At 42.8% G+C, this 27,411-nt stretch overlaps 1 protein-coding gene across 2 annotated transcripts in view; it reads left to right on the forward strand.

Annotated features, from left to right (window-relative positions):
- LOC113035750 (calsyntenin-2) overlaps positions 1-27,411 on the forward strand; it is a 356,909-nt gene that overhangs the window by 216,247 nt on the left and 113,251 nt on the right. The window contains exons 1-2 of one of the 2 annotated variants that reach the window (XM_080288631.1): positions 13,252-13,424; positions 17,657-17,806. In XM_080288631.1, coding sequence (XP_080144757.1) covers positions 13,313-13,424; positions 17,657-17,806 — 262 coding nt within the window. In that variant the 5' untranslated portion in view covers positions 13,252-13,312. Of the gene's footprint in view, positions 1-13,251; positions 13,425-17,656; positions 17,807-27,411 lie in introns of those variants that run through there. The other variant, XM_026191409.2, reaches the window with a different exon arrangement.

The following is a 27,411-nucleotide window of genomic DNA, read 5'->3' on the forward strand; positions in this document are numbered from 1 at the left end:
TACATAAACTCTTTTGCCTAAAATACAGAGATGAAAGGCACATTACTGTTTCAATTTTTACTACTGCCAGCAGAGAGTTCCTGACTGTTGAGGTGCTGCAGTAAAAAGGCTGACTGAGTGAGGTGTGGGCCAAACTGCTCCGTGAATGATACAGGAGCGAGGCTGCAGCCTGTGCACGCTCTCTCCATTTCAAGGGGTCTTGCTTAGCTATTGACCGCTGAGGAAAAAGGCTTTGAGAGCTCTTGAACTCAAGAGTACCTGAGGGAGAGGAGAAGATGGTGGGAGAAAAGTGGAGGTTGCCTGTGAGAGAGAGAGTAAGTGGTGAGACTGGGTCGGGGACATAAGCACACTGCAAAGTGTAGCAGGAAAAATCTAAACAAGCAAGGAAAAAACTAGTGATGTTGTAATTTTTAAATAGACCGAAAATCCCATAAAAACACGGGGTATTCATTTTCCTAAGCTTAAAACAACCTCTTCCTTTGTACTGTAGATGCTTAAAAAAGTAAAGTAATCACTAAACTTGCATTAAAGAAAGGGACTTGCTTGGTGGGGGTGCTTCGCCTCTGTTACCACTGAGACAATGAAATGCAATGCAGGCGGAACTAGAGAGATGACAAACTATGGGTTTTTGAAGCCACAAAACACTAGAGTGAACCTTTACCACTCTGCTGCTGCAACACTGATTTAGGGAAACAGTAAATACAGTATTCATGCTGTATTGCTGCACCAGGGGGGATATTGCACTACATTCCATGCTTGCTAACATGCTAATATTAGCAAGCAGGTTAATGGTATTTTGATAAGATCCCATTAAATATGGTTAAATATGGGAGGGTTAATTTAGTACAGTAACACTAATTACTTGCTTTTCAGTTATCCTCACCCCAGGTGGATTGAAAGAAAAAAAGATATGCTTTTTTTCCTGCACACTACAGTCAGATGATTTGTGTGCAGGAGAAGGAAAATGGTGGAGCAGAGACTTTTACTGCACTATTATTTTTTATTGCACAAAAGGACAAGAACTTGATGGCGAAGTGCAAACTCTGTCCAGGACAGAAACAACTGTGTTACAATGCCAACAAAGCCTCAGCTCTTTGCAGGCATCTCCACAAACAGCTTTAGCATAAGTCTGGGTTCTTGGGTAGCTTTTTGTTGGCATGCTGAGTGCTGTCCTTAGCGGGTAACAAAAACAGTGATGAGCAGTCAGCCCATGTTTCTACCTGTTCAATCACTTTCAATATTGCTTTTAAGTCTCTTAAGACAACTTGTGTTGTTGGCTTTGTTTTCACAGTAAACACTAAAACAATACATATGTGTGGCTTCAATATGATATATACGCATACATATATATATATATATATACGCATACATATATATATATATATACACATACATATATATATATATATACACATATATATATATATACATATATATATATACATATATATATATATACATATATATATATATATATATATATATATATATAACCCAGCACGCCCCTGCGGGCGGTTTATCCTTCAAGCTCGGGTCCTCTACCAGAGGCCTGGGAGCTTGAGGGTCCTACGCAGTATCTTAGCTGTTCCCAGGACTGTGCTCTGCGGATCTGCTGGAGCCACTCGCCTAGCTTGGGAGTCACCGCACCTAGTGCTCCGATTACCACGGGGACCACCATTACCTTCACCCTCCAAATCCTCTCGAGCTCTTCTCTGAGCCCTTGGTATTTCTCCAGCTTCTCGTGTTCCTTCTTCCTGATGTTGCTGTCATTCGGAACCGCTACATCGATCACTACAGCCGTCTTCTTCTGTTTGTCTACCACCACTATGTCCGGTTGGTTAGCCACCACCATTTTGTCCGTCTGTATCTGGAAGTCCCACAGGATCTTAGCTCGGTCATTCTCCACCACCCTTGGGGGCATCTCCCATTTTGACCTCGGGACTTCCAGGTTATACTCGGCACATATGTTCCTGTACACTATGCCGGCCACCTGGTTATGGCGTTCCATGTATGCCTTGCCTGCTAGCATCTTGCACCCTGCTGTTATGTGCTGGATTGTCTCTGGGGCATCTTTACACAGCCTGCACCTGGGGTCTTGCCTGGTGTGATAGACCCCATATATATATATATATGTGTGTGTGTTGGTGTGTTGAAAGTACACTATATTGAGGTATATATTCCTTACTGGTTATTATGAGACGATGCATTTCAGGTCATTTTACAGACTAATGAGAAAGTATTTAACAAGGGGTAATTTAACAACTACTGTAACAAATTACTTTTTTTTTATATCAAGTAATGTGTCATACGTTACTTTTTTGGAGTAATGAGACAACACTGATAGCTACTGTATAGCCCTATAATCGACATCATAAACTACACCATGGCCTGATCGCCACCTTTGAAGAAATGGAACTACATGGTGCAGTCATGTAGATTTCAGCAGACCTCTGATAGCACTGTATAGTAATAATACGCTTTGTAAACAGTTTCGTCTGTCCTGTCTTGTTCCTGAAAAATTTGATTTTTTTGGCTTTGAGTCCAGCCTGAACACCTCCTTTCACTTGTGATGGCAGGGAAATGCAAATATTGTCCACTGTGTTAATGGGTCTGCACAAAATCATCGCAGTTTATTAGCTTGGTGACAAGTTTCATCTACAATCTGTAAACGTGCAACACCTGTTAATTATTCCAAAGTAACATACTAATAAAATACTAGAATTTCACACACTGAAAATAAAGGCCAGACTTTTTGCATGAGCTATATAATTATTGCATGCCAAATAATTTGTCACACCACATGTTATCATGTTTCGGCTGTGTGGCAGGCAGGAGAGGACCCAAACGCAAACTCACGGGGACAGAACTTGAACTCAAAAGCACAGCTTTAATTGCTGGAAAAATAGAACACAGGTAATACAAAACTAAACTGGGAAAGCTAATCATAAAGTATACCAGGAGACACGGGGAGAATCACACACAGCATGAGGGAGAGAAGGCCACAAAAACAAAATGTCCATCAAAAGCATAGGAGCACAGGGAACAGTTCACAACTCCTCAGGGGGCCGGCCCGGAGGATGACGGCACAGGAGTTCATAGTCAAACAGTTCCGGGGGCCGTCCATGCGGACGGCAACGGCGGCGACATGGAAACGGTTCAGGGGCCGACCGTGCGGACGGCAACGGTGTAGAAACAGTTCAGGGGGCCGACCTCGACGGCGGTGACGTCCAGCTGGTGGCCCGGAAAGTGGCCGGCGATCCCGAGGTGCCGAGGCCGGACCAGGCGTGGCAGAAGCAGAGGCCGAGGCCGGACCAGACGAGGATGAAGACTCGGATGGAGTGGACCAGGCGACTGCGTGGGCGGAGACACGGAGGCCGCAGCTGGCGTGGATGAGGCTGCTGGTGGAGCAGCTGGTGGCTGAACGGGCACCTCGGACCCTCCAGCGGACGAGGAAGGTTGCTGGACGGGCCCCTCGGGCCCTCCAGCTGACGAGGCATGAGGCTGGACGGGCTCCTCGGGCCCTCCAGCTGACGAGGCATGAGGGGCTCCTCGGGCCCTCCAGCTGAAGCAGTGGCAGGACCAGTAGGTGCAGAGACTACTGGCTGAACAGAAGGCTGAGCGGGTGATGGAACAAATGACTGAGCTAAACACTGGGGAGCTGGCTGAGCTTCACAGTGGGCTAAGGGCTGAGCTAACGGAAACACAGGAAAATGAACTATGGACTGGGCTGCTAATAGAGCTAATGACTGAGCTATAGACTGAAAAGCATGCAGTAGTGATGGTGGTGATGGTTGTGGACTGTACTCTCCTGAGCCTCTGGAACACAGGGAGGACTGCTGGGCGGGGTTGACCGAGTCTTCAGCAGAAACAAGAACGGGTGCAGGCACCTGACGGACACTAGCCGCTCCCACCCGAGGAGTAGGTACGGGTGCAGAGACGAGCTGTATCCTGGCTGCCCTCACCCTGGGGACCGGCATGGGTGCAGAGGTGGACTGGTTCACAGCCCCCCTCACCCTGGAAGCCGGGACAGGCAACGGCTGGGCAACTGCCCTTCTCACCCGAGGAGCTGGTACGGGTGCAGAAACTGACAGAGCCTCAGCCAGCCTGGAAACCAGAGCAGGGACCAACTGGACCTCAGCCTCCCTCACCCGAGGAATTGGTACGGGTGCAGGGGTACGCTGGGCCCGAGCTGCCCCGGGAGCAGGAACACGAGCTGGCAAAGGAGCGGGCTCAGAAAAAACAGTCTTAGAATTGGCAGGCTTAGGGTTAATATGTACTGGGTCGACAAAAACAGACCTATCAAAAATGAACTTAGCATTTTTCCCCACCATGTTCTTCAGTCTTTGTTTTAGCAGGTTTTGACGTCCTTGGGTTAACGGTCTTAGAGTGAGCTGACTTGGGGATGACTGAACCAGACTTGACAAAACCTGAACTGACAGAACCTGAACTGAGTGTTTTAGACCTGGTGACATTGCTCACAGTTTTTCCTTTAAAAGAATTTACAGCCTTTGGCGAGTGATTATTGTCTTTGATTTCTTCTGTTCAGAGGGAGCTTTGGTGCAAGCGGGGCAACAGGCGGAGGCTTTTGGCAACTTCGGGGACCTCCAAAAGCCAGCCGAGTTCCGTGGAATATGTGCTCAAAATCCGGAGCGCGCCACGGCTTCCAGCGGAGCTCCTCCTCCAGCTGGGCGAGGGCTGCCTCCTGGCGCTCATACAGCTGAGAACGGTTTGCTGGGTCCATGTAATGGTCGTAGTCTTCTGTCATGTTTCGGCTGTGTGGCAGGCAGGAGAGGACCCAAACGCAAACTCACGGGGACAGAACTTGAACTCAAAAGCACAGCTTTAATTGCTGGAAAAATAGAACACAGGTAATACAAAACTAAACTGGGAAAGCTAATCATAAAGTATACCAGGAGACACGGTGAGAATCACACACAGCATGGGGGAGACTACGACACTGACAAAGAGAAACACAGGGCTTAAATACACAGAGGGATAACGAGGGAATGAGACACAGAAGGAGACCACAGCTGGGAGTAATCAGGCTGGACGAGACAAGGGAAGCAAAACTAGAAACACTCACATGAGACATGGACCTTCAAAGTAAAACAGGAAACACACTGACTGAACTCTAAACATGCAAACTTAACAGCAACTGAGAAGACAGACTATAGGGACCAGAAACATGGTACATAGAGGTCACAGTAGACACAACATTGAACACAGGGAAGCCATATTACAAAGCCAAAGAACTAAACCTATGATAACCATAACTGAAATCTAGGGAAACAAGAAACAGTACAACAAAGGACTCAAAACATACTCCATAATATAAAAAACACGAGATTTCTTCAAAATAAAACAGGAAACATGAGAGGCAGACATGACAACATAAGACAACAGACATGAAACACATGAAGGGCAAGGGAGACTTCACAGGGGTTGAAAACACAAGGGGGAGCTAATAAGCAAATGAACATAGGAAACCTAATAAGCTTAAACATACACTATGAACATCAAAATGAACTAAAACACAAAACACTGGGTCATAAGACCCAGGATCGTGACACATGTATGTTCAAGTGTTCCAGTCCAGTGACTCAAATTAGCTGAGGTGAAGCCCACCAGCAGCTGCCAACACCAGGTACTTGTGCAGTCATCCCCTTGTCAAAGCACCCTAAATCAGGGCTGCCCAATCCCAGTCCTCGAGAGCTACTATCCTGCAGCTTTTAGATGCATCCCTACTCCAACACAGCTGAATCAAATGGTTTGATTACCTCTTCAGCATGCCATCATGTTTGGCAAAGGCCTGATAACAAGCCATTCATTTGATTCGGGTGTGTGGGAACAAGGATGCATCTAAAAGCTGCAGGACGGTAGCTCTCGAGGACCGGGATTGGGCACCCCTGCCCTGAATACTTCTTAGAATAAGTCGAATTTTGAATTTTAGCCCTCATCCTACATACATACACATCCTACATAATTTACATACAGGGACTACTGAGTTGCATCCCTGGGGACCCCAAAAATAATTTACAATGAGAAGCAATTATCATAGCAAATAATAATAGCAAAACTTATTATGTCTTAGAGCATTATCAGTTATGCAATGAACATTGCATATTTTCTAACATCAAAATCTTTGGGTCAGCTCTTGTTTCACCACAGCAGACTGATACAGTGTCCACATCACTGCATCTGTCAGGATCCGGATCATCACACCTGGATCATCACACCTGAATCAAATGATTAGTTCATTACCAGGGCTCTGGAGAACTTCAAAACATGTTGAGTAGGTAATGTAGCCATTTAAATCAGCTGTGTTGGATCAAAGACACATCTAAAACCTTCAGGACACCGGCTCTCGAGGCCTGGAGTTCCCTACCCCTGGTGTAGACTCTGTGATTAAAAATATCCAGCTTCATTTTGGGCATTTAATGTAATATTTAGTTAAAACTCCAACGTAAGAAAACTGGAAAGTCTTGAAATGCAAAAATGTTTTTATGTATTTTGTATTTTTATGTTATTTATCGAAGAAGAGAGGACTAATGTGAGTGGTGTCCTGTAAACAAAGACAAATGGGCCTTAGCAGTGTTAGATAAGAAAAGCTTGGTGGTAAAACTAGATGGTAATTACAAAAGGGGCGATGGCATGAATTCACAAAGACAGGTGCAGAGACGGTTTGCTTGTGTGCGTGTGTGTGTTTTTGTGGATTTGATAGAGAGGCAAATGGGGCAGGTGAGCTGGAGGGTAAAGCAGTCATTTACTAGCTGACCACCCTCACCAGCAGTCACAGCACGCACAGCCTGCTGACATGGATAAGTTGATGTTGTAATTGAAGGAGCAGGAATAACAACCTCTGTCGTGCAGAAAGGCGGGAGTGCATGCACACTATGTATGTGTGTTTGCGAAAAAAGAGAGAGCAGAGCACAACAGATGAGGCAGCAAACAGTGAAATGGGATGAGGCTGCAAAACAGTGAGACAATGATGTTCGCTAGGAGGGAATGGGAAGGTTGGGCAGGGCAGAGGGAGGAGGGAGGAGGGAAGGAATTCTAAACAAGCAGAAAGGAAGACAGAATGGGTGACGAGGAGGACGGGAAGGCGAACAATGCCCTCCTAATATGAATTACAGCTAATCCTCCTACTCACATACTTGTATTCAAATATACCACATTATCAACATTCAGCTCCTTCTGCACCTCTCTCCACACAATGGAAAAAGCTCAAGAAGCATCCAGGCTGTTATACAAGTAACTCATTCTAGCTCCATTTCAACTCACAGCCAATAAGAGCCAATTTCCATGCACTTTACACTCCGCAAGTGCTCTCCATCAGGGACCCCCTCCCTGTCCAGCTCTAGTGGGGTGTAGAGCATTGTCATCTGTCTTTAGTGGAAGACTCATCAAATATTAACAGGCACATTAGGACTACACAAGGTCCCTTCATCCCCTTTGCTCAGCATGAGAAAAGATGCCAGCTTGGAAAATGGGTTGTGGTTACCAACGAGTCAGGAGATTCTCAGTAACTGGTTGTGGTCTAGATGTTGAATGTCCAATGGAGGCAAGCCAATTATCTGTCCCTTCTAAGGTGTTGAGTGGAGCATTACAAAAAGCCTTGTTTTGTACATTAGCATATATAATATCAGTTTACAGAAATCCGACAGGCTGCAATGGCTTACAAAGCTGAATCGTGTGGGTTGGATTGATTGACTAACACAAAGAAGGTGCGAATTCTGCTCACGTCACTTGGACTTGTCATGATGGAGTTCAAACCAGACAAAAATCAAATAAGCTTTCAAATTTGACTTTGGCAGCAGTGATTTATCTCTTCCTCTTTGAAACAAACCTAGAAGTAGTCAAAGGAGCTTGCAAAGAAAAGCGTCTGGACTTCTTTAAGTTGCTTGAAGACGTTTCACCTCTCATCCGAGAAGCTTCTTCAGTTCTAAGGTCAAATGGTGGAGAGTCCCAGATATAAACCTAGTGGGAGTATCCCCCCACAGAGGGACAAAAGGACCCCCTGATGATCCTCTAATCGCCTGAGCCAACGTGTGAAACTGGGTGTGGGTCCCAATCAGCCAGAGTTTCGGGTGAGTTCATTGTGAAACCTGGCCCCACCTTATTATGCGAATTCCTGAGATCAGAAGAGCCACCTCCACAGGACAAGACTCAGCAGTCCATCTGCATCTTAAGGATAAAGGACACTCTTTCGAGGATGCCAATGTTCACATTTTGGACAGAGAAGACAGATGGTTTGAAAGAGGAGTGAAAGAAGCCATCTATGTCCACTGTGAGCGACCATCTTTGAACAGAGGCGGGGGTTTACGACACCAACTCTCTGCCATCTATAATCCAGTTTTGAGATCCCTTCCCAGACGCCTTAACGCCCACTCACATGTTTGTTGAGGATGGGGATATACCCGAATCACAGGGTAACTCTAGGCGTTGTTCAACAAAAGGGAAAGACAGAGATACAATATTGTGACACACAGTACCAAACTGATATTCATGGAAATATTTAGATTAATGATCCTCTCTGATTTCTCTCTGCAGAACCAGAGATATTGATCCTCATTCAGTATTATAAACCTACAAATGTTCTTACCTGTGCACAAAAAGAATCCACACAAACATTTTTCCTTGAATGTGCTGTAAAAGCAAAAAAAAAAAAAACTCCAATGAGGAAATGAGACAACATGTTTCCTAGGAGGAAAAAAAACAGTACCTAAGGGAATCTTATGTCCCCTGAGACACAGGCTTTAATTCAGATTTTTAAAACATACAGTTGATGAGAAAAAAAATGAATAAGAGACTAGAAGAAAAGGGAAGAAGCAGGTGGAGGGTAAGGCACAGCTGATCCGATGGCAAAGATGAATTCAATGTGCTGTATTTACTGAAGAAGCTGAGTCTAAACATTCAAAAATAAAGTACAAACAATGTTCTCTATGAATGTCTCCTGTTTCATTTGGTCTTTATGTTGGTGAAGCCAGGTAGCGAAAGGATTACTTTTTAAAGCTGTAGCTGTAGCTGTAGCTCAGGTGGCAGAGCAGGTCAGCCACTAATCAGAAGGTCGGTGGTTCGATCCCAGGCTGCATCCTGGCTGCATGCCAAATATCCTTGGGCAAGATACTAACCCCGTGTTTGCCTACTGGTGGTGGTCAGAGGGCCCGGTGGCGCCTGTGTCCGGCAGCCTCGCCTCTGTCAGTGCGCCCCAGGGCAGCTGTGGCTACAATGTAACTTGCTATCGCCAGTGTGTGAATGTGTGTGTGAATGGGTGGATGACTGAATGTAGTGTAAAGTGCTTTGGGGTCCTATGGACTAGAAAAGCGCTATACAAATGCAGGCCATTTACCATTTAAAGGGGAGTGTGTTTCTCAAATTTATTACTTTACAGTTAAAACTTGGCATTCTTTACATGTGATTCTGTCGAAGCACCCATCGCGCATTTTGAGTGAACGATAGGCTAATTGCTAACTGCAACAGCAATAAGTCGTTCAAGTGGAACAGCGAAGTGCAAGTACGAAAGGGATTGGGCATTGTAGGCATTCTGGGCTCTGCCAATCAGAGCCAGCAGATTTCGTTACGCGGGCATTTTGCTGTAACACGGGCAGAAATAATGCCGTTAAGTGCCTTCGTAACTTGAATTTTTCGTTAAATGGGGTATTCGTAAGTCGGGGTTCCACTGTACTTGATTTTATCTTTCTGGCTGAGGTTGTTTTGAAAAAACTGTAAATAATTACCTAAGTAAAATTCTCAAGGAAATATTGATGAATCTGAGTTTTGTGCATGCATACACAGCTGAAGCACTGATGTGATGTTTTTGTTGTGCTAGTTGTACTTTTGTGCCATATATTAATTTTCCTGGTCAAGAGATATTATAACTTGCCAACAAGGTTTGTGAGTCCTTTTAAATGACCATGATTTGTGTATAATTACTCATTACAATGTGCTTTGGCGATAAAAGTCTTATACGCTATTTGACTAAATTCAGAGCTGCACTTTTCATTAATAAACACATTAATAGTTGTGCAGACTGAAAAAAGTGTAATTTAAAGTAGTAACTTGTAGAATTTCCAGCTGCACCTTCAATCAGACATTCAGGCTTTAAACGAGTCTGCAGAACCTTTTTAGCACATTTCTTGTAATGCTTTGGGATTCCGCTGGGTTATGGTCAGGCCTCATGTACTCATTTCAACATATGAATTTTCTTATATAATACATATTCAGTGATTTACGTGTGTGCTGTTGGTCGCTGTTCTGCTGCATTACCCAACCTCTCTTAAGCTGCGATAACGTTGCTCCTTAATCATGACGCTCCCTCCACCGTGCTTCACAGCTGTGGAGTTGGTCTCTTTCAAAAAGCACCTAAAAAATCCCCCTTTTTGTGCATTTGGTCAACTCTTGTTTTTATGTTTGGGCATGTGGTTGTGAAGAACTTTGTGATGTTTGTCTTGAAAGGTGGTATTGTCACGGTTCTGGGTCCGTTGGACTAAAACTCAAAACACTGGGTCATAAGACCCAGGATCGTGACACATGTATGTTCAAGTGTTCCAGTCCAGTGACTCAAATTGGCTGAGGTGAAGCCCACCAGCAGCTGCCAACACCAGGTACTTGTGCAGTCATCCCCTTGTCAAAGCACCCTAAATCAGGGCTGCCCAATCCCAGTTGCCGTCCGCACGGTCGGCCCCCAGAACTGCTTCCTCGCCGCCGTTGCCGTCCGCACGGTCGGCCTCCAGAACTGTTTGCCCGCCGTTGCCATGTGCACGGTCGGCCTCCAGAACTGTTCGCACGTCGCCACCGTTGCCGTGTGCGCGGTCGGCCCCCTGGACTTTTTGTAGACTCTTGGTGAGCTCTGGTTTCGTTTTGTTTTTGATATGCTTTCCTGCGTTTTTTGGACTCTGGTGCTCCTTGTTTTTTTGTTTGGGCTCTGGGCATCAGTTTGTTCTAAGCAGAGCAACAAACCTCATGATAATGTAATCATTCCTAAAAAGCTGGCCAGTTCAGAGACTGTGACGCGCTCCAGGGCCTCCCCAGAGGCTGAGTTTCAGCCCTCAGCCTACTCTGGACCCCTGGAGGCTAGGAACCCAGCTGAGGACTGCACCCGGCTGTCACTGCCTGAGCAGAGTCAATGCTCTGGGCGGCTGAAGTCTGCTATGTGTTTGCCAGAGGCCCGTGCACCTGCTGGTTCTGTTCTGTCCCTGCCAGAGGCCCGTGCACCTGCTGGTTCTGTTCTGTCCCTGCCAAAGGCCCGTGCGCCTGCTGGTTCTGATCTGTCCCTGCCAGAGGCCCGTGCACCTGCTGGTTCTGATCTGTCCCTGCCAGAGGCTCGTGGGCCTGCTGGTTCTGATCTGTTCCTGCCAGAGGTCCTCGCACCTGCTGGTTTTGTCCTGCGTGTTCCAGGGGCCCCTGTGCCCACTGGTCCTGAGACTGTTCTCGCTGGAGGGCCCGAGGAGCCCATCCAGCCTCCTTCCTCGTCAGCTGGGGGGCCCGAGGAGCCCGTCCAGCCACCAGCTGCTCCACCAGCAGCCTCATCCACGCTTGCAGCAGCAGTTTCATCCATGCCGCCGCCTGCTGCAGCGCCTCCGTCTCCAGCTTCCACGCCGCCGCTAGCTGCAGCCTCCGTGTCTTCATCCACGCCAGCTGCAGCCTCCGTGTCTTCATCCACGCCAGCTGCAGCCTCCGTGTCTTCATCTACGTCAGCTGCAGCCTCCGTGTCTTCATCCACGTCAGCTGCAGCCTCCGTATCTCCACCCATGCCGTCGCCTGGCTCGGCCTCTGCTGCATCCTCGCCGTCACCTGGCTTGGACTCTGCTGCATCCTCGCCGTCGCCTGGTCCGGCTTCAGCATCACCCACACCTGGTCCGGCTCCGGCTTCATCTTCGCCTGGTCCAGCTCCGGCTTCATCTTCGCCTGGTCCAGCTCCGGCTTCAGCTTCGCCTGGTCTAGCTCCGGCTTCAGCTTCGGCTTCAGCTTCGCCTTTTTCAGCTTCATTCGCTTCGCCGGGTCCAGCCTCCGCATCCGCTTCAGCGTCGTCTGGTCCAGCCTCCGCGTCCTCATCCTCGTCTGGTCCGGCCTCCGCGTCCTCATCCTCGTCTGGTCCGGCCTCCGCGTCCTCATCCTTGTCTGGTCCAGTTCCCGCATCACCAGCTTCGTTTGGCCCCGCCTCTGCATCAGCCTCACCTGGTTCAGCCTCCGCATTCGCTTCAGCGTCGCCTGGCCCAGCTTCGGCTTCAGCCTCTGCCTCATCTGATCCAACCTCCGCTTCGCCTGGGGCTGCAGGGGCCACGCAGCCTTCGGGTCCCCTCCTACCACCTCCACATTGTCGGTCATCTGCCAGGCCGCTTGTTGGGCATCATCACCACCGTGGCCGCCCTCCGGACTTCTGTTGCCGCCACTGCCTTCCGTGTGGCCGGCCTCCAGGCTTGCATTCCCGCCGCCGTTGCCGTCCGCACGGTCGGCCCCCAGAACTGCTTCCTCGCCGCCGTTGCCGTCCGCACGGTCGGCCCCCAGAACTGCTTCCTCGCCGCCGTTGCCGTCCGCACGGTCGGCCTCCAGAACTGTTTGCCCGCCGTTGCCGTGTGCACGGTCGGCCTCCAGAACTGTTCGCACGTCGCCACCGTTGCCGTGTGCGCGGTCGGCCCCCTGGACTTTTTGTAGACTCTTGGTGAGCTCTGGTTTCGTTTTGTTTTTGATATGCTTTCCTGCGTTTTTTGGACTCTGGTGCTCCTTGTTTTTTTGTTTGGGCTCTGTCCCTCCATCCTGGACCCCCTCCGCCCGCCCTGGCCTGGTGCTTTGTTGTGCTTTTTTTTGTTTGTTTGGGGCTGTCGGGAGTCAGCCCTTAGAGAGGGGGTACTGTCACGGTTCTGGGTCCGTTGGACCCAGTATTTTGAGTTCATTATGTTTTGGTACTTTTGCATCATGGATTTTCCTTTGTTTCTCTGGTACTTGGTGTTTCAGTTATCTTGGTGTTTTTCTATATTATGATTTATGATCTGATACTGTTGTGATTATGATTATCATTTAGAAGCCTTTGGTCAGTGTCAAGTCTGTCTCTGTCTAGTCTGTGTCTTAGTAAAGTGTGTTTTGTTTCCTGTTTTACTTTGAAGGTTCTTGTTCCTGTCTCATGTTAGTATGTGCAGCTTTGTTCCCCCTGTCTCGTTAGCCCTGATCTCTCCCAGCTGTGTCTCCCTCCTGTTGCCAATTCCCCCGTTACTACCCTGTGTATATAAGCCCTGTGTTCTCCCATGCTCAGTGTCGCGTCGTACCATCAGATTATACCTGTGTGTTCTTGGTCTCAGTGTTCCGGCCTCACTTCATGTTTGTATTCCTGCCAGCAATAAAGCTGAGGTTTTTTGAGTTACATTCCATTTTCCGAGTCCTGCATTTGGATCCTCATCTCTGCCTGCCCGCACACAGAGCCCTGACAGGTATACAAATAAAATACAACATTTTTTACTTACAATGACGTTTTAATGTCTATCTGGTGTATTTTATCCTGCTAACATTGTCCCAAAGCTTCTGTAGATACATCCAGGTGGTCTTTTCCGAACCAAATGCAATCTGCAGTGTTTCTTTCACAATAGAGTCCTTCATATCTTCCCATCTTATTCAGTGTTTTTCTTAAAATGACCATGACCAAAGATTTAAACAGGTGGCAAGTTTACATTTTTGCATGTGTTTTGCTGTTACTCTGTGAATTTTTGGCTCTTTAAGGATTGCCTGCTGTTTTCTTACTGTGATCTTTGCTGTGAACAGTCATGTTCCTACTGAATATGCTCCAGTTTCTCTTACTTTGCAGTGATGAAGATGTAGTACTTTAGAAATGTGTTTTTGCATCTGTATAACGCTTCTTCCCATATGGAAAAGAAATAGTAAAAACTTATATTATTTACTCATGAAAGTGGCCACTTTCTCATTACTTTCATATATTGTTTTAGTAAGTATCCAAAACATACGAGTTTCATTATATATTTTTTCAAGGGATCTTGAAAAACTCTTGTATGTTTTTCATAGAAGTTTCATACAAGTAGACCTTATACACTTTCATTTATAGTAAGCAGCAGTAACTGCAACCCACTCTTCCCATCTCATCTGAGCTGGAGACATGTTTGTAAAATATTTTGGTCTATTATGTTAGTAGAGGCTAAATGTAGCCTAGAGGCATTAAACCTAAGCAAAGAAACACGGTACAGAGGTCTGCAAAGGTCATTTTTGTCCACACTCCAGATTTTTTTCTCTTTCATTTCAAACATGTGGTATTTAAATTCAGCTGAAAATACCTCAGAATCATTTCTCTTAAGGCAGTTTATTGCATCTTGTACTCTACTCCTACTTTTTTTTTTTTTTACATATTATCATAATATTGGGCTTCTCTTTAGTTACTTCCTGTTTTATTTTGAACTCACTAACTGGATTTTATTTTTTGTGTCTGTCTTCCTGCTCATTTTCCCATGAGGGAAACAGGTGTTCCTTCTAAGGTGTTGAGTATGCAATCATTATTCCCTTTGAATCCCTGCCAGACTGTGGCATATTCTTGTTTAATTAAGCTTTCCCAGCATTCCTAGCATTCACTTTTAACTGTATCATGTGTGACCTTTTGGGATTTGTTTAATGGTGAGTACATTTATAATAAAATGCAGGTGTACATAACATATTTGATCATTTCTAAATTTCATTCAACTTTCCTAGTTTTTGTGCGCACAAGCCCGGATAACCTTATGTAATCTAGTAAAGTGTGCACTTTTTAAGCCTAAAGTGACAAACCTTTGTGATAATTTCTATTTCTATTGATTGCCAGTAGGTATCCAGATCCACATTTCATTCTATTTGACAATACAAAAAAAATCTCTAATTAAAACTGATAAGGGCTTTGATATGATTCATATCAGAAGTTGATTAACCAACAAGGATTTTTACAACAATAGTAATCTCATTGTTGAAGGATGATAATAACATGAAAGGACTAATTGTGGTAATGGCAAGACAGGGGCAACATTGTCTCTGAATCAGAAGGCAGCATGGATTTAATGAAAATGTGTTCTTAATTTTAAAAAAACATTAGCTCTAATCAAACACTTTGAGAGACGGAGGCTACCTGTCATCTCTGCCGTGATCTCATTTGTTACAGTGATTATATTAAGGCATCAAAGTTAATTTGACAATGACATATTGGGATGGTTTAAAATTAAATACTCCTTTGCTCCTTTAAGCAAACAAACTGCACAAGGGAAAAGAAGACAGCAACAGATACACGTTGTGTGTTATCTAAAAAGTCTAAAATGTCATTAAGATATACAGCGTCGTGCAGTAGACACCAATTCAAGTGGAACTGCTGCTTCTCATTTTCCACAAGGGAGAGCATAAGCAAGTGTATATATACTTAACTTACGATACTATGGTTTATGCTAAAATGTCAAAGTGGGTATTTTTCAAGGCACCAGACTAGAGAAGAGATCCATTCTAAATAAATGTAAGTCTAGTGATGAGTACAGAAACATAGCTATAACATATTCCTTATGACTGCAGTAAAATGAAACTCATTTAGCTGTAAAAGATCACATACCCATTTTATGACTCTATAAAATCTGACTTCCAGCCACTGATGATTTAGAAACTCCAGACTCAGATTTGTGTTTGTGGTATGTATTACATAAAATGGTTCACAAAAAATGTGCAGGCTGTTTTCTGTAATATGTAATAACTTCCCAAATGCTTCCACTGAGCATTTTATATTTACTTGGTGTCATGATCTGCGGGCTGCAGATCGTGTGGAGCTGAGTGTGGAACAAAATGCAGATGACGCAGAGAGACAGGAATGAGTTAATGTAAATCGAGCGTTGCTGGAACATGAGAGTACAAAAGAAATACCAAGACATAACAAATAACCTAAACTGGGAAAGGAAACTAAGGAAACATGGGACTAGTGGGACATGAAAACAAATGAGCAGAGACTCCGACGAGAGACAAGGGGAGACTGAGACAATATATACACAAGGGGAAGATTAGGGAGAGTGGAGACAGTTGGGAAACACAGCAAGAAGAAATTAGATGTAACAAGGTAAGGGAAGCAAACTGAACCTAATTCATAAGAGACAACAGACTACCAAAATAAAACAGGAAGCCCAAGGGACATAGAGAACTCAAAACAATGAATCATTTAGAAAAATCAACAGTTTAAAAACCAAAACACAGGCTCAAGACCTACATGACACTTGGATGTTTTGAACTTGCAGCCTTTTTCCAGGTTAAAGGTTTTAATTATTAGATCCCAGATCTAATAATTAAAATTGAGATGTTGATGGTTTTTTTTTTATTTAAAACATATTATATATGTGTATATTTAAATATATTGTTTATTTTTCTTTTAGATGCATGAAACGTATTAAGATTTTCCTAATATTTGTTATGTGTAGTTCTGCTGGGATCAGCTAGTTATTGTTTTTAGCATTCCAACTGCTTTGGTCGACACGCTGTGCAACATTAACACACACTTATACTTATTTTCATTTATCAGCTGTTAAACGTGCCAGTAGCAGTAGATCTGCTAACAGTTAATAGTGGTTGGGTTGGATTAGCCCACATATATGACGATTTAAGGTGCTAAACAATTCAGATATTTATGTTAGTTTACTTCAATGTAAAAGACTAACCTTAAATATGTATGTAATAACACAGCAATTTCACTTGTATAAACATAAAATCAAATCAAGACATGTAGCATCAATGGCTGAAAAACAATGGTGCTTTTAGCTAGAGAGCCAGCTAGCACTAGCATCAGCATCAGTACTCATATTTAACTGTCTGGCAGTTTATTGTGATCCCTGGTCAAGTTTGTAGTAAAGCAGCCACTGTGGATGAAAACTGAGTTTTGCCATTAAGAGTAGTCAACTGTGTCTTTAACCTCATTTTTTTTTTATATTAACATACTTAAGTACTCAAGAGTCATGACTAATCCAGAGCATGCATGGAAAACAACCCTACTCGGCCCTGTGTGCATGTACCATTAAATATTTTCCTGCTGTGTTAGCATGCTTTTGATTTTTAATTATAGCTGTTCCTCAAACCAAAAATTCTGGATGTCTTCCATTTTTCTACCAACTCAGCCAATGGGAGCTATGTTTAGTCTCAAAATGTTTCTGGCCCATGAGAAGAGAAATGTGATTCAACCACAGTTAATTTCATTTACAGCTGCCTTTTTTGTCTAATGTGAAATTAAGATAAATGTGCGTTTATTGTCCAGGCCATAAACCATTTGATCCACCCAAATGGATCAAATCTACAGCTGCCTTATATTTTCCCTAATTGCCTAAATCAATTTCAGGTGTTTTGCTGGTTGGGAAGTGTAAATTAAATTGAACAATTTAACAGAGAATCTAACTGCACAGGATGAGTTCTTTTGTAGAAAATTGGACACAGCGATTGCAACTTTCTAACTTCATCACTGCCACACAAACCAGACAATAGTTTACTAACTGAATGATGGTTATTTTATTTTTTTTATTATTCTTAAAACATTTAATTTTGGCAAACCACTAAACACAAAATGTGTTCATTATGAGACACAATAGGGAAGCTGGATTTACTCAACAATACGCTATAATGAGTTGCTTTAAAAAGCTATTTTGGATTAATTTGACCTCGACCTTTTCTTCCCTACCAGGTAACATCCGGAACACGGAGAAACTGAGCTATGATCGCCAGCAGCAGTACGAGATCCAGGTGACAGCCTGGGACTGCGGCCAGAAGAGAGCCTTGCACAGCGTTCCTGTCCGCATTGACGTCAAGCCGGTCTGCAAACCTGGCTGGCAAGGTTGGTCCTTGTTATATCTGCCTGTCTGTGTTTGTGTGCACAGATTTCAGGCAGGTCTGACTGTGCGGTGTTTATACACCCAGAAACACAGATGCGGTTGTTTGTGTGTGATTATAGTCTGTGCAGTCTGTGTGTGGCTTCATTCTATTGATGTTCACAGATGTGCTTATTTGTAAGTGATTACTCATAGTGTGTGTTCCTACTTACCTCTAAATGCGTTGCTTAAGTCAGCATGCTTCATTTTTCTCCATTTGTGCTTATCATAATGTCTACATTTCTCATCTTTCTTTACCTACAGTATGTTTCTATATTCTTCTCTCTCACTTTCCTTTTCTAAGCCTCTTTCTGTCTCTCTTTCCCTCCCTGAGGAATTGGCCTGTCAAGCGTAGCTGGTGTGATCAACAACACTTTACTAAAAGCACTGTGACTCAACCTATACCGCTCCTAGCGCATCAGAAGATGGTCTTGGCAGCTTTAACAAGGCCCAGAGTAATGCAAAGGCAAGCGTCTGAGTGCTGCCACAACAACACAAACAGTGCTTAAGATAACTTTAGATGCAATTTACGCTTGTCAGAGAGGGCGGCAGCACGTGATGAAAGATGGCCACATGCTGTTTTCAGCTTCACATGTAACCATGCGCAATCTGTGTTGTTCTGTCATTAACAAGGTGATTCATGTGCTCTTTGGCATCCAGCCATTTATCCCACAGAACGCAAAGATAGCAGGCTGGTGATAAACAGCAGTAAATGAGGACCCTGGCAGCAGCTCAGTGGCAGCCACTGAACCCTGACGAAACTGCTAAGTTGCTTGGCTCATATTCAATCTTGTTTCAGTCCTCCAACTTGTATGTTTTTTTAAAGCTTCTGGACAAGTGTTTATGTTTCTGATGTGACTCAGGAATTTCACAGAAAAAAAAAATCTTATAATTCTGTTTCCAACAACACTAGGACACTGTTTGAAATATGAATATAAGAAACATCAATATTAAATGTTTAAGAGCAAAGAAGAGGAAGAGTTGAAAATTAAGATAACTTTTGTACAAGATCCAAAATCCATGCTGAAGAGATCATCTTCTGGTCTTCAGAGGCCACTGCAGTAATAATTGACATGATTCAGTTAAATTGTTTTTCTAACACAACAACATCTGCATCAAGGCACTTTGTATTGTGAGGTAAATACAGAAAATCCCAACAATCTAACAACCCCCTATGAGCAAGCACTTGGTGACAGTTAGAAGGGAAAACCCCTTTTTACAGGAAGAAACCTCCAAAAAACCAGGATCAGGGAGGCGCAGCCATCTGCCACAACTGTTTGAGGGAGAGGAGTTTAGATAAGCGTGATAAATCGAAATTTCAGCTGCTTTTTGGTGTTGTCTGAGAAAAAGAAAACCATAGAGGAAATCACTGGCTCACCATCGGTGCACAGTTCAGAAGCTAGGATCCATGCATGCACAGCATTGCATTAGTACTCTTGGCATATATAACTTCATATCTGCATGACATATAAAGGTTTTGGACTATATTCTAACACCTAGACGGCAGCTTTTTCTGGTAAGCTCCTGCTTATTTCAATAAGACAACGCCAAACCAGCAGGTATTAAAACATCACTCTTACTCTAGTAAAAGAGACCAGGTAATAAACTGGCCTCCCTGCAGGCGCGAGCTATCACACACACATTTGGCAAAAAATAGACCCAGAAGGGTCGAACTGTTAAAACTCTGCAGTATATCGAGTAAGGATGGGGAAACATCTTGCTTTCAGAACTACAATTGTTCACCTCGGTTTCCAAACATTTATACAGTGGTGTTAAAAGAACAGGTGATGCAACACAGTGGTAATAATGCCCCTCTCCAAGCCTTTTTGAAACATAGTCCTGGCGTGAAATTCAAGAGGAGCATTTATTTTTTCAAAAACACAAGGCAATTTCTCAGTTTCAACATTTGTCGTTGTACACTTTTAAATTAAATATAGAAAATAAAATATTCAACAGTCGTTTTTGTCTCCACAGTTTCCCAAGCAAGGTGGAAAAATTAAGATGTGAAAAGGGGGAAGCAATCAAATTTAACATTAGTACTATTTAGTATAAATAATTTCTTAACATGGATCAATTCAAACTCCACCAGAGTAGGAGGCTTAATTTTAAGATTCACGGGAATCAAAAACCAAAGAATGAGGGAAAGAAAAGTGTAAAAAATGTCACCCTTTATTTTACAATTCAAATTATTACATAAATATATTATATTAAAATGTATTTTAAAACAATTGCTCACTTTGTTGTGTTTTAATGGTAAAGGTTTAATTTAGAAGTAATCACGATGGCACTTTGAATATTTCGTATTTCACAATGTACAGTTGAACTATCAAGATGCCACAACACAATAGGTCACACATAAGAAAAAATTGGTCATTATGATATAAATACACATTCATAGACTCACATATTCACATATATACATAACTAATAACAAAATTAAAAGCCCAAGCTTAATGTTGTATACACCTCCTGCTGCCAGCACAGCTCTGAACCATCAGTGACAACATTTACAGTTGATCCTTTGGCTGCTGTCGGTACTGAAGTACTTAATTCTAGACGAGGCTTGCTTCATGCATTGGATGGATGGATGCTGATGAACTGAGACTGGGACAGTTTGAAGGCCAAATTATCATAGTGTGCTCTTTTATTGTAGTGCTCATGCTGTGCCTGTGTATTTTTTTTATTTTATTTTTTCCCTTCTGGGAGAGACCACTGCCATCAGGGAGGGCAGCTGCCATTGGGTAGATGTTTAGTTGAAACAAAGTAACCTACTGCTAAACCTTAGACTACCCCGGACAAAATCTAATCCAGCTGAAAATTACATATTAATAAAATGGTCTGTTTTTTATTCACTTTGCCAATCAGGAACTGATCGGTCTTTAGGTTTTGGTGGGTGTGTGCACAAGTTCAGTGCCTTTGCCTGGCACGCTTACAGTCACGCAGCCACACACAGAGCACTTTGAGCTGTTATGGACATACAAGGTAACCTTTACGTTCTCTGTGATAATGCTGTCTTTACACTCTGCTTTTGTGTGAGCATTTTTTCAAGTTAAGATTTGAACTCCGAAATTATGGTGAAAAGATCACACACACAAATCTACACAGAGACACTGTTCCTTCATGAAAGGGCACTTGTCGCTATGAGAGTTGTTTGTCAGCAGGGAAAAAAGCAAAGGATGGAGAGAAAAGTAAATGCCACGGCCATAGATCAGGGGATATTTAATAGGCCTAGTGGTTGTTGTATTAAACACAGGCTACTGCAGGAATGTCAAAGGTGCGCTTGTACACATACACACACAGACACACAGACACACACAAAATTTGCTTTCTTGCAGTTAAAAAACTGTAATCTGTCTGTTCAAGTTAGCCATGGTCTCTGGCTCTGGACAGCAGGGCTCAGTTGTGTGTCTCTACCAATCTCAGGTCTTCAGTTGTTCTTGGAAACTTCTTTACTGAAGGGTACTGCCTGTGCGCGCACACACACACACACACACACAGACTCACATTTACAGAGGTGTGTGTAGTATTTTCAGCCACATCATACAGCTGTTTTCAGCTGTCCACCAATTAGTAGATCATAAGGTTTGTAATCAGCCAAAGGCAGGTCTAAAAGAGAGTGGTTATTTGGCTTTTGGCAATCCAGCAGACGAAAACATGTCTCCATATAAATCATTATATTAGTATGTAACAACAAAGATGTCCTAGAGATTTACCCATATCAACTTCAAATGAGACTCTTTGTCAAAACCTGTTTCTACGAACTCCTGCTGGCTGAAAAAGATCTAAATCATACCCCCCCCCCCCCCCCCCCAAAAAAAAAAGACAAAAATCATGGAGGTAGTTGCGTCTGATGCTGATGGACTTTTTTATTGTTAAAGCTTCAGTGTTTTACCTACTTCAAATTTACCTTGCCTATGGGTATAAATAAAGTTACCTTGACCTACTGTCCTGTTTTTGTTTAATTAATTGGTTAATAACAAAGAGACATGCATATCTGACAGCCTAATAAGATACTAGAATTTCATGCATCAAAACTGAAGCAAAAACTTTTTCACGCAGCAGATCATATTATTTATTGAGAGTAATAATTATAGGTGAGATCTAGCGGACTTCTGAAACCTGTCAATTAAGCTAGCCAAGCACCTGACTATAGTAAAGTATGGATGAGTGTGCCAGGCGATGATTTTTAAGAATACTTTTTTGCACTTCAGGCTTAATTGTTTCAGCTCTGAAAGTTGCCACTTGGTTTAAATATGAAAAAACAGCAAGAGTCATCTGGTGTTTTACACATCAAACATCTGTGTCCAAAGTAACCTTTTCCAGATCTTAATGGATGAAGATACACAGGCAAATTAACTGGACATGGATCATGGTTCAGAGTGCCATCTAGTTCCCTCAGCATGTAAACCTGCAATCAGTGCTCTGATCAGAGCCCACGAATCTGTCCTGTACCTGCATCTCTTCCTGGTGAACATTATGTTTCATTTGTTGCAGGTTCTTGGAAGGATGCCGATGTCTGTCCCTCTCAATTCCAATATGCTCTGTAACTATCTCACCGGTGCATCACTTCTTCATCGTTTTTTTTAGCACACTGTTCTATAGCCGGAGACTACACCGCCTCTGCTTTTTTCCCTCCACCAGTGAAAAGCTATTTAAAACTTCTCAAAGTATAATAGTCCATCTCATATCTTGTCTATTAATCTCCCTTCTCCCTCTGCCCACATACAAAGACAAACATGTGAATACACACACACACACACACACAAAGACATACACGAAAAACTAATAATGGATGGAGCGGCTGTTGAGCCTCTTCTCTAAATTCGAAGGGTTGGCTATCAGCTTTATTTGGTGTGATACAGTTTGTCTCTAACACAATAACAGGCACATTGACAGAAAGCTTTATGTGGTCAGTCTTAAAGCCAGGAGGCCCCAGACTAGAGACCGAGCACTTTGAGTTTTTTTGTTTTCTGAGACTGTTTGTTTTCTCAGTGTTTGTGTCCTTGGATGGTGGTCAAACACAGAGACAGTCACCAACACAACTAAATTGACTTTACGGAGGTACACTCTTCAAAGTTTCACAAAGGATTCTTGAAGTTATTTGTAACTGTAGTGTATGACATCATTGCTTATTAATCTACAGTTTGGTGTTACAAAAGACACAGTATATATTGATCAGCACATTATGGATAAGCATGAAAAGGAAATTTGTACCATATAATGTGATTTAATTGAAAAATGTAAGCAAAATTTAAATGTGTGTGTTTTGCCTATTTTCCTCCTCCTTAGTTGTCTTACAGGCTCCTGGTAGGCAGTGCTACTGGGAAGACCTGGCAAGTCTCCCTGGAGCATTTAAAGAGCCGCCTGTCTCAGTGTTTGCAATCTTCCTCGCTTTACCCATGTCATTTATTTGTTTGGCCTCAGCCTGATTATTTTAGGTTCTACTACATCTCACCATATGCCTAACATGGAAACACTTATCTAACTGCTGACACACTGATAACACTGACTAACACTTATCCTAAAATTAATCATGCTTTTTTTGGTTTATAAATTCCTACGTCTGTCGTATTATTTGTCGTGGATCATGGAACTATGACAAAACTTGCAGCTCAATACTGATAAACTTGTAGGGCAGTGTACTTACAATGGCAACGCTAACATGGTGATGTTGAGAAAGTGTATGCACCTATTCATCATGTGTGAGAGTTAGCTTGAGTACTGACATTGACTAGAAAGAAAGACCTTATGTCTCCCGACTTGAATTTGAAAATCCTGCTCCTCACATACAAGCAGTAGCGGTTTTTGATACGGGCGACACGGGCGGTTGCCCGGGGTGGCATCGTGGTGGGGAGCGGCATCACAGGCATCGGCAAAAAAAAAAAATTGCTCGTACTCATGCTGCCCCGACATCAGCCAGCACATATTGGGAATGGCATAGGCACCGATCGGTTTTCTATCGCCCATTTACTGGGAGTAAGGGCGCCCTCCGTTTGCGAGGTGCGCCCGCTGCTTGCGGCACAGGGAGGAGAGGACGGGGCGGCGGGGGATTCTCTGGCTGGCTGGAGCAGCATCTAATAACCAACTCGCAAAATAAAAATAAATAAAAATAAACCAACAAACATGATAACACCAGACATAATGATACAGACTTATAATTTGCCCCGAATTTTTCGAAATTCTATATGCGAAAAGTGAGCGCGAGAGCCCTCGGTGCGCCTGCTCGGTGCTGAAGTCAAAGTAAACTTTATTGTCATCTCCGATACAGTCCGGTATATAGTGAGATGAGAGAACGAGGCTCCAGTTACAGCAGTGCAAGTAAACAAACAACATATATAAGAAGAGTAAGAAAATAAATATACACTTTAGGACTCGGGGTAAAGGGATCAATAACAATTTAAAATTTACAATTTACAGTTTGATGATTTAAAGTCTCACACACAACCTGTCGAAAGGGGAGGGGGGCCAGCTGCTTCCAAATAGAGCACATTTCAATCATAATGTTGTAAATCCAAGCCCATTATCTATGCATGATTTGAATCCTGGGTTGTGTGAAATCCCAGAAATAAACCGTAGACAAAGTGAATCTGTGAACTAAGGTGCAGGTCTGTTAGGTTATATTGTGGTGATCCTGATCCTCGAGTTGGGGGATTTGTGTTCATACTGGAGTGCAAAATTGAAACCAATGGAAGATGGACAAGAAAAGTTCAAAGCCAGGTGCTCAGTTTATAAAAATTAGAAAAGAAGAAGAGGAGAAACGAGAAAAAGATACAGGTAAGCAGATGTGTCATTGGATAATGGCAGGTCATGTATCCTGAAACAATCAGAATCAGAATACGTATGTTACTTATGGAAATTATGTGGTTACAGTTGCTCCAAGAAGAAATGGTAAAAATAGTAACAGTAACAGACTGAACTCCAAAGAATATATTATGTTACAGATTTTAATATTAATTAGTCGTTGTAAATTGATTTGTCCTGTTCTCATTGTATGACGAATTATGAATTATGATGGCTGTTGGTAGCCGTTTGCATACTATGCATACTCTCTCTCTCTTCGTGTGTGTGTGTGTGTGTGTGTGTGTGTGTGTGTGTGTGTGTGTGTGTGTGTGTGTGTTTCTCTGGTGAATTTCAGTATGGTTCTGACAAGTTTTATGTTAATGTGCAATCCTTAATATGTTTTTTGTGTGTGGGGGGCAGAGGGAGTGTTCGCCAAACAGGCTAGGACCGCCACTGCATACAAGGTCTTAAATTATGAGGCCCATCAAGCTTCATAGTACTGGATCACCCCAATAGAGCACTTTTGGGAGCTCTCAGACTGCTGGTTTACTTGTGGTTCCTAGAGTATTTAAAAGTAGAATGGGAGGCAGAGCCTTTAGCTTTCAGGCCCATTTTTTGTGGAACCAGCTCCCAGTTTGGAATCAGGAGACAGACACTATCTCTACTTTCAAGATACTTTCAAGTTTTCTTCCTGTTAAAAGGGAGTTTTTCCTTCCCACTGTCGGCAAGTACTTGCTCATAGGGGGTGTTCTGATTGTTGGAGTTTTCTCTTTATTGTTGTGAAGTCTTTACGTTACAATTTAAAGCACTTTGATACAACTATTGTTGTGATTTGGTGCTATGTAAATAAAATTGAGTTGTGCTATCATTTGTGAATAAATAAATAGTGTAGCTGAGGCTAAAGTGAATGTTAGCTTTGCAAGGAATGAAATGTGTGCTATCATCACTAACAACAGGAAAAACAGCTTCCAAAACCAATTCTGTCATCTATGCACTCCACAGCAGAGATTGTAGTCACAAGCACACAACTGCACAACCAGCAACAAGCACAGGCCTTGACTGGCAGATGTCGCACTGCTCAAAACAAAAATCTGCATATGCATGTCTTTCCGTTGTCTTTTGAGCTTTTTGAGCCTTAAATATTTGTGTGTCCATGTTTGTGAATGTGCAATATGCTCACTGCGCAGTTTCATTTTTTTCTTTTTGTCTTTCTTTCATAACCACCTACAGCCCCAAACTCCAACTAACCCCAGAGGCAATTAGTGTGTACTTGGACTCCATGTCTGCTTTCCACACTGGAATAATTAGAGCAATATAGCATAGATGTTTATGTTTTTAAAGTTTACATGTCGCAATCATTTTCTTCCTAATGAGAGTCATGGATGGCACCATTATAACATGAGCACACACTTATTTTGAAAGAGGTGGCATTTCTTATTCAACTTTGAATTGAACAGTAACCTTTTATCATATCACTCTAGTTTTTACACAAATTATTCAACTGTTTAACAAGCAGACAACATGCAGGTTTTACAGAAATATAGTTATGAATCTATGAACTAAAAATATCCCTTACTGAGATTGTTTGATGTCTCCATTTCAGCAGAAGATATAAGTGAAGAAAAAGTCATTGACATACAATGTACTGATGGTCCTGGCCATAAAACTGTAGCGTGAGGCGAGATAATTGTGAATTTTATATCTTTTTAGCATGCAGTGTAAGAGATGTGACTAGTTATTAAAAATGCATGCACCATACGTCAATACTACTCAGTTTTAATGGTTTTTGTAATGAGGATTGGAGTAATGTTCGCAGTTTGTCTTCCTTAAAATGAATAGAATTGACCAATTCCATAAAAGGTGAGGTAGACCTGTTGGATAAAATGACATTTATCTAATGGAGAAAAAAAACAAAGATCTGATGATGATTATGATAAGAGGCTCTGGTTTGGCAGATTGTCTGTAAAAAAGGGTTGCATCGGAAAAAGATGAAAACTCGGTCTTAATAGATGCCTGTATGTAGCAGCTTTCAAGAGGATTAAGACGTCGAGACATTAAGTGTGCAGAGATTGATGTTGTGATTTTTTTCACACACATTAGGCAACAATTGTTCCTCATTTTTGTCAGAATATATAAATGTCACTGTGACATAAATACACATTTATTAATGAATGAAAAATGTTCAAATATGCACTTAATTTGCAGTCATGAAGTAGTTTGAATTGTGGTGTGTTATTGCTTAGTTTTCACGTGACTGTGTATCCACCATAATTCAGTAGCTTGTAGATCAGTCTTAGCAGTGATAACTTGAAGTAACTTTTTTCAATATGACTTTATCAGTGTCTCACTTGGTTGTGGAGGAATTCAGGCCCGCTCTCCTTCACAACATTGCTTCAGTTTGTTGAAGGCCTGGGAATTCATTTGTGCACAGCTCTCTTACGGGTGCTCGAAAGTAGTCTGGTTTAGGTCTAGACTTTTAGTGGGCTATTACAACACCTTGATTCTTTCCTTTTTCAGTTGTAGATTTGGGATCATTGTCTTGTTTTATCACTATGTTTCAGTAACGCTTTACCTATTAGACATTTGACGCTGGAATACTTTGATACACAGAAGAATTTATGGTGGACTCTATGGAGGTTGTTGCCCTGATGTGCTTTGTTTTTGCCAAATCCGGTGCTGTGCAGTCCAGCCAAACATCTCCACTTTGGTCTCATCTGTCCAAGGGGACATTGTTCAGGAAGTCCATGCTGCCATGTTCTTTCGGGAAAGAGGAGATTTTATTCTGGCAGCT

The sequence above is a fragment of the Astatotilapia calliptera genome, chromosome 14 (assembly GCF_964374335.1).
Source record: "Astatotilapia calliptera chromosome 14, fAstCal68.1, whole genome shotgun sequence".
Classification (NCBI taxonomy): domain Eukaryota; kingdom Metazoa; phylum Chordata; class Actinopteri; order Cichliformes; family Cichlidae; genus Astatotilapia; species Astatotilapia calliptera.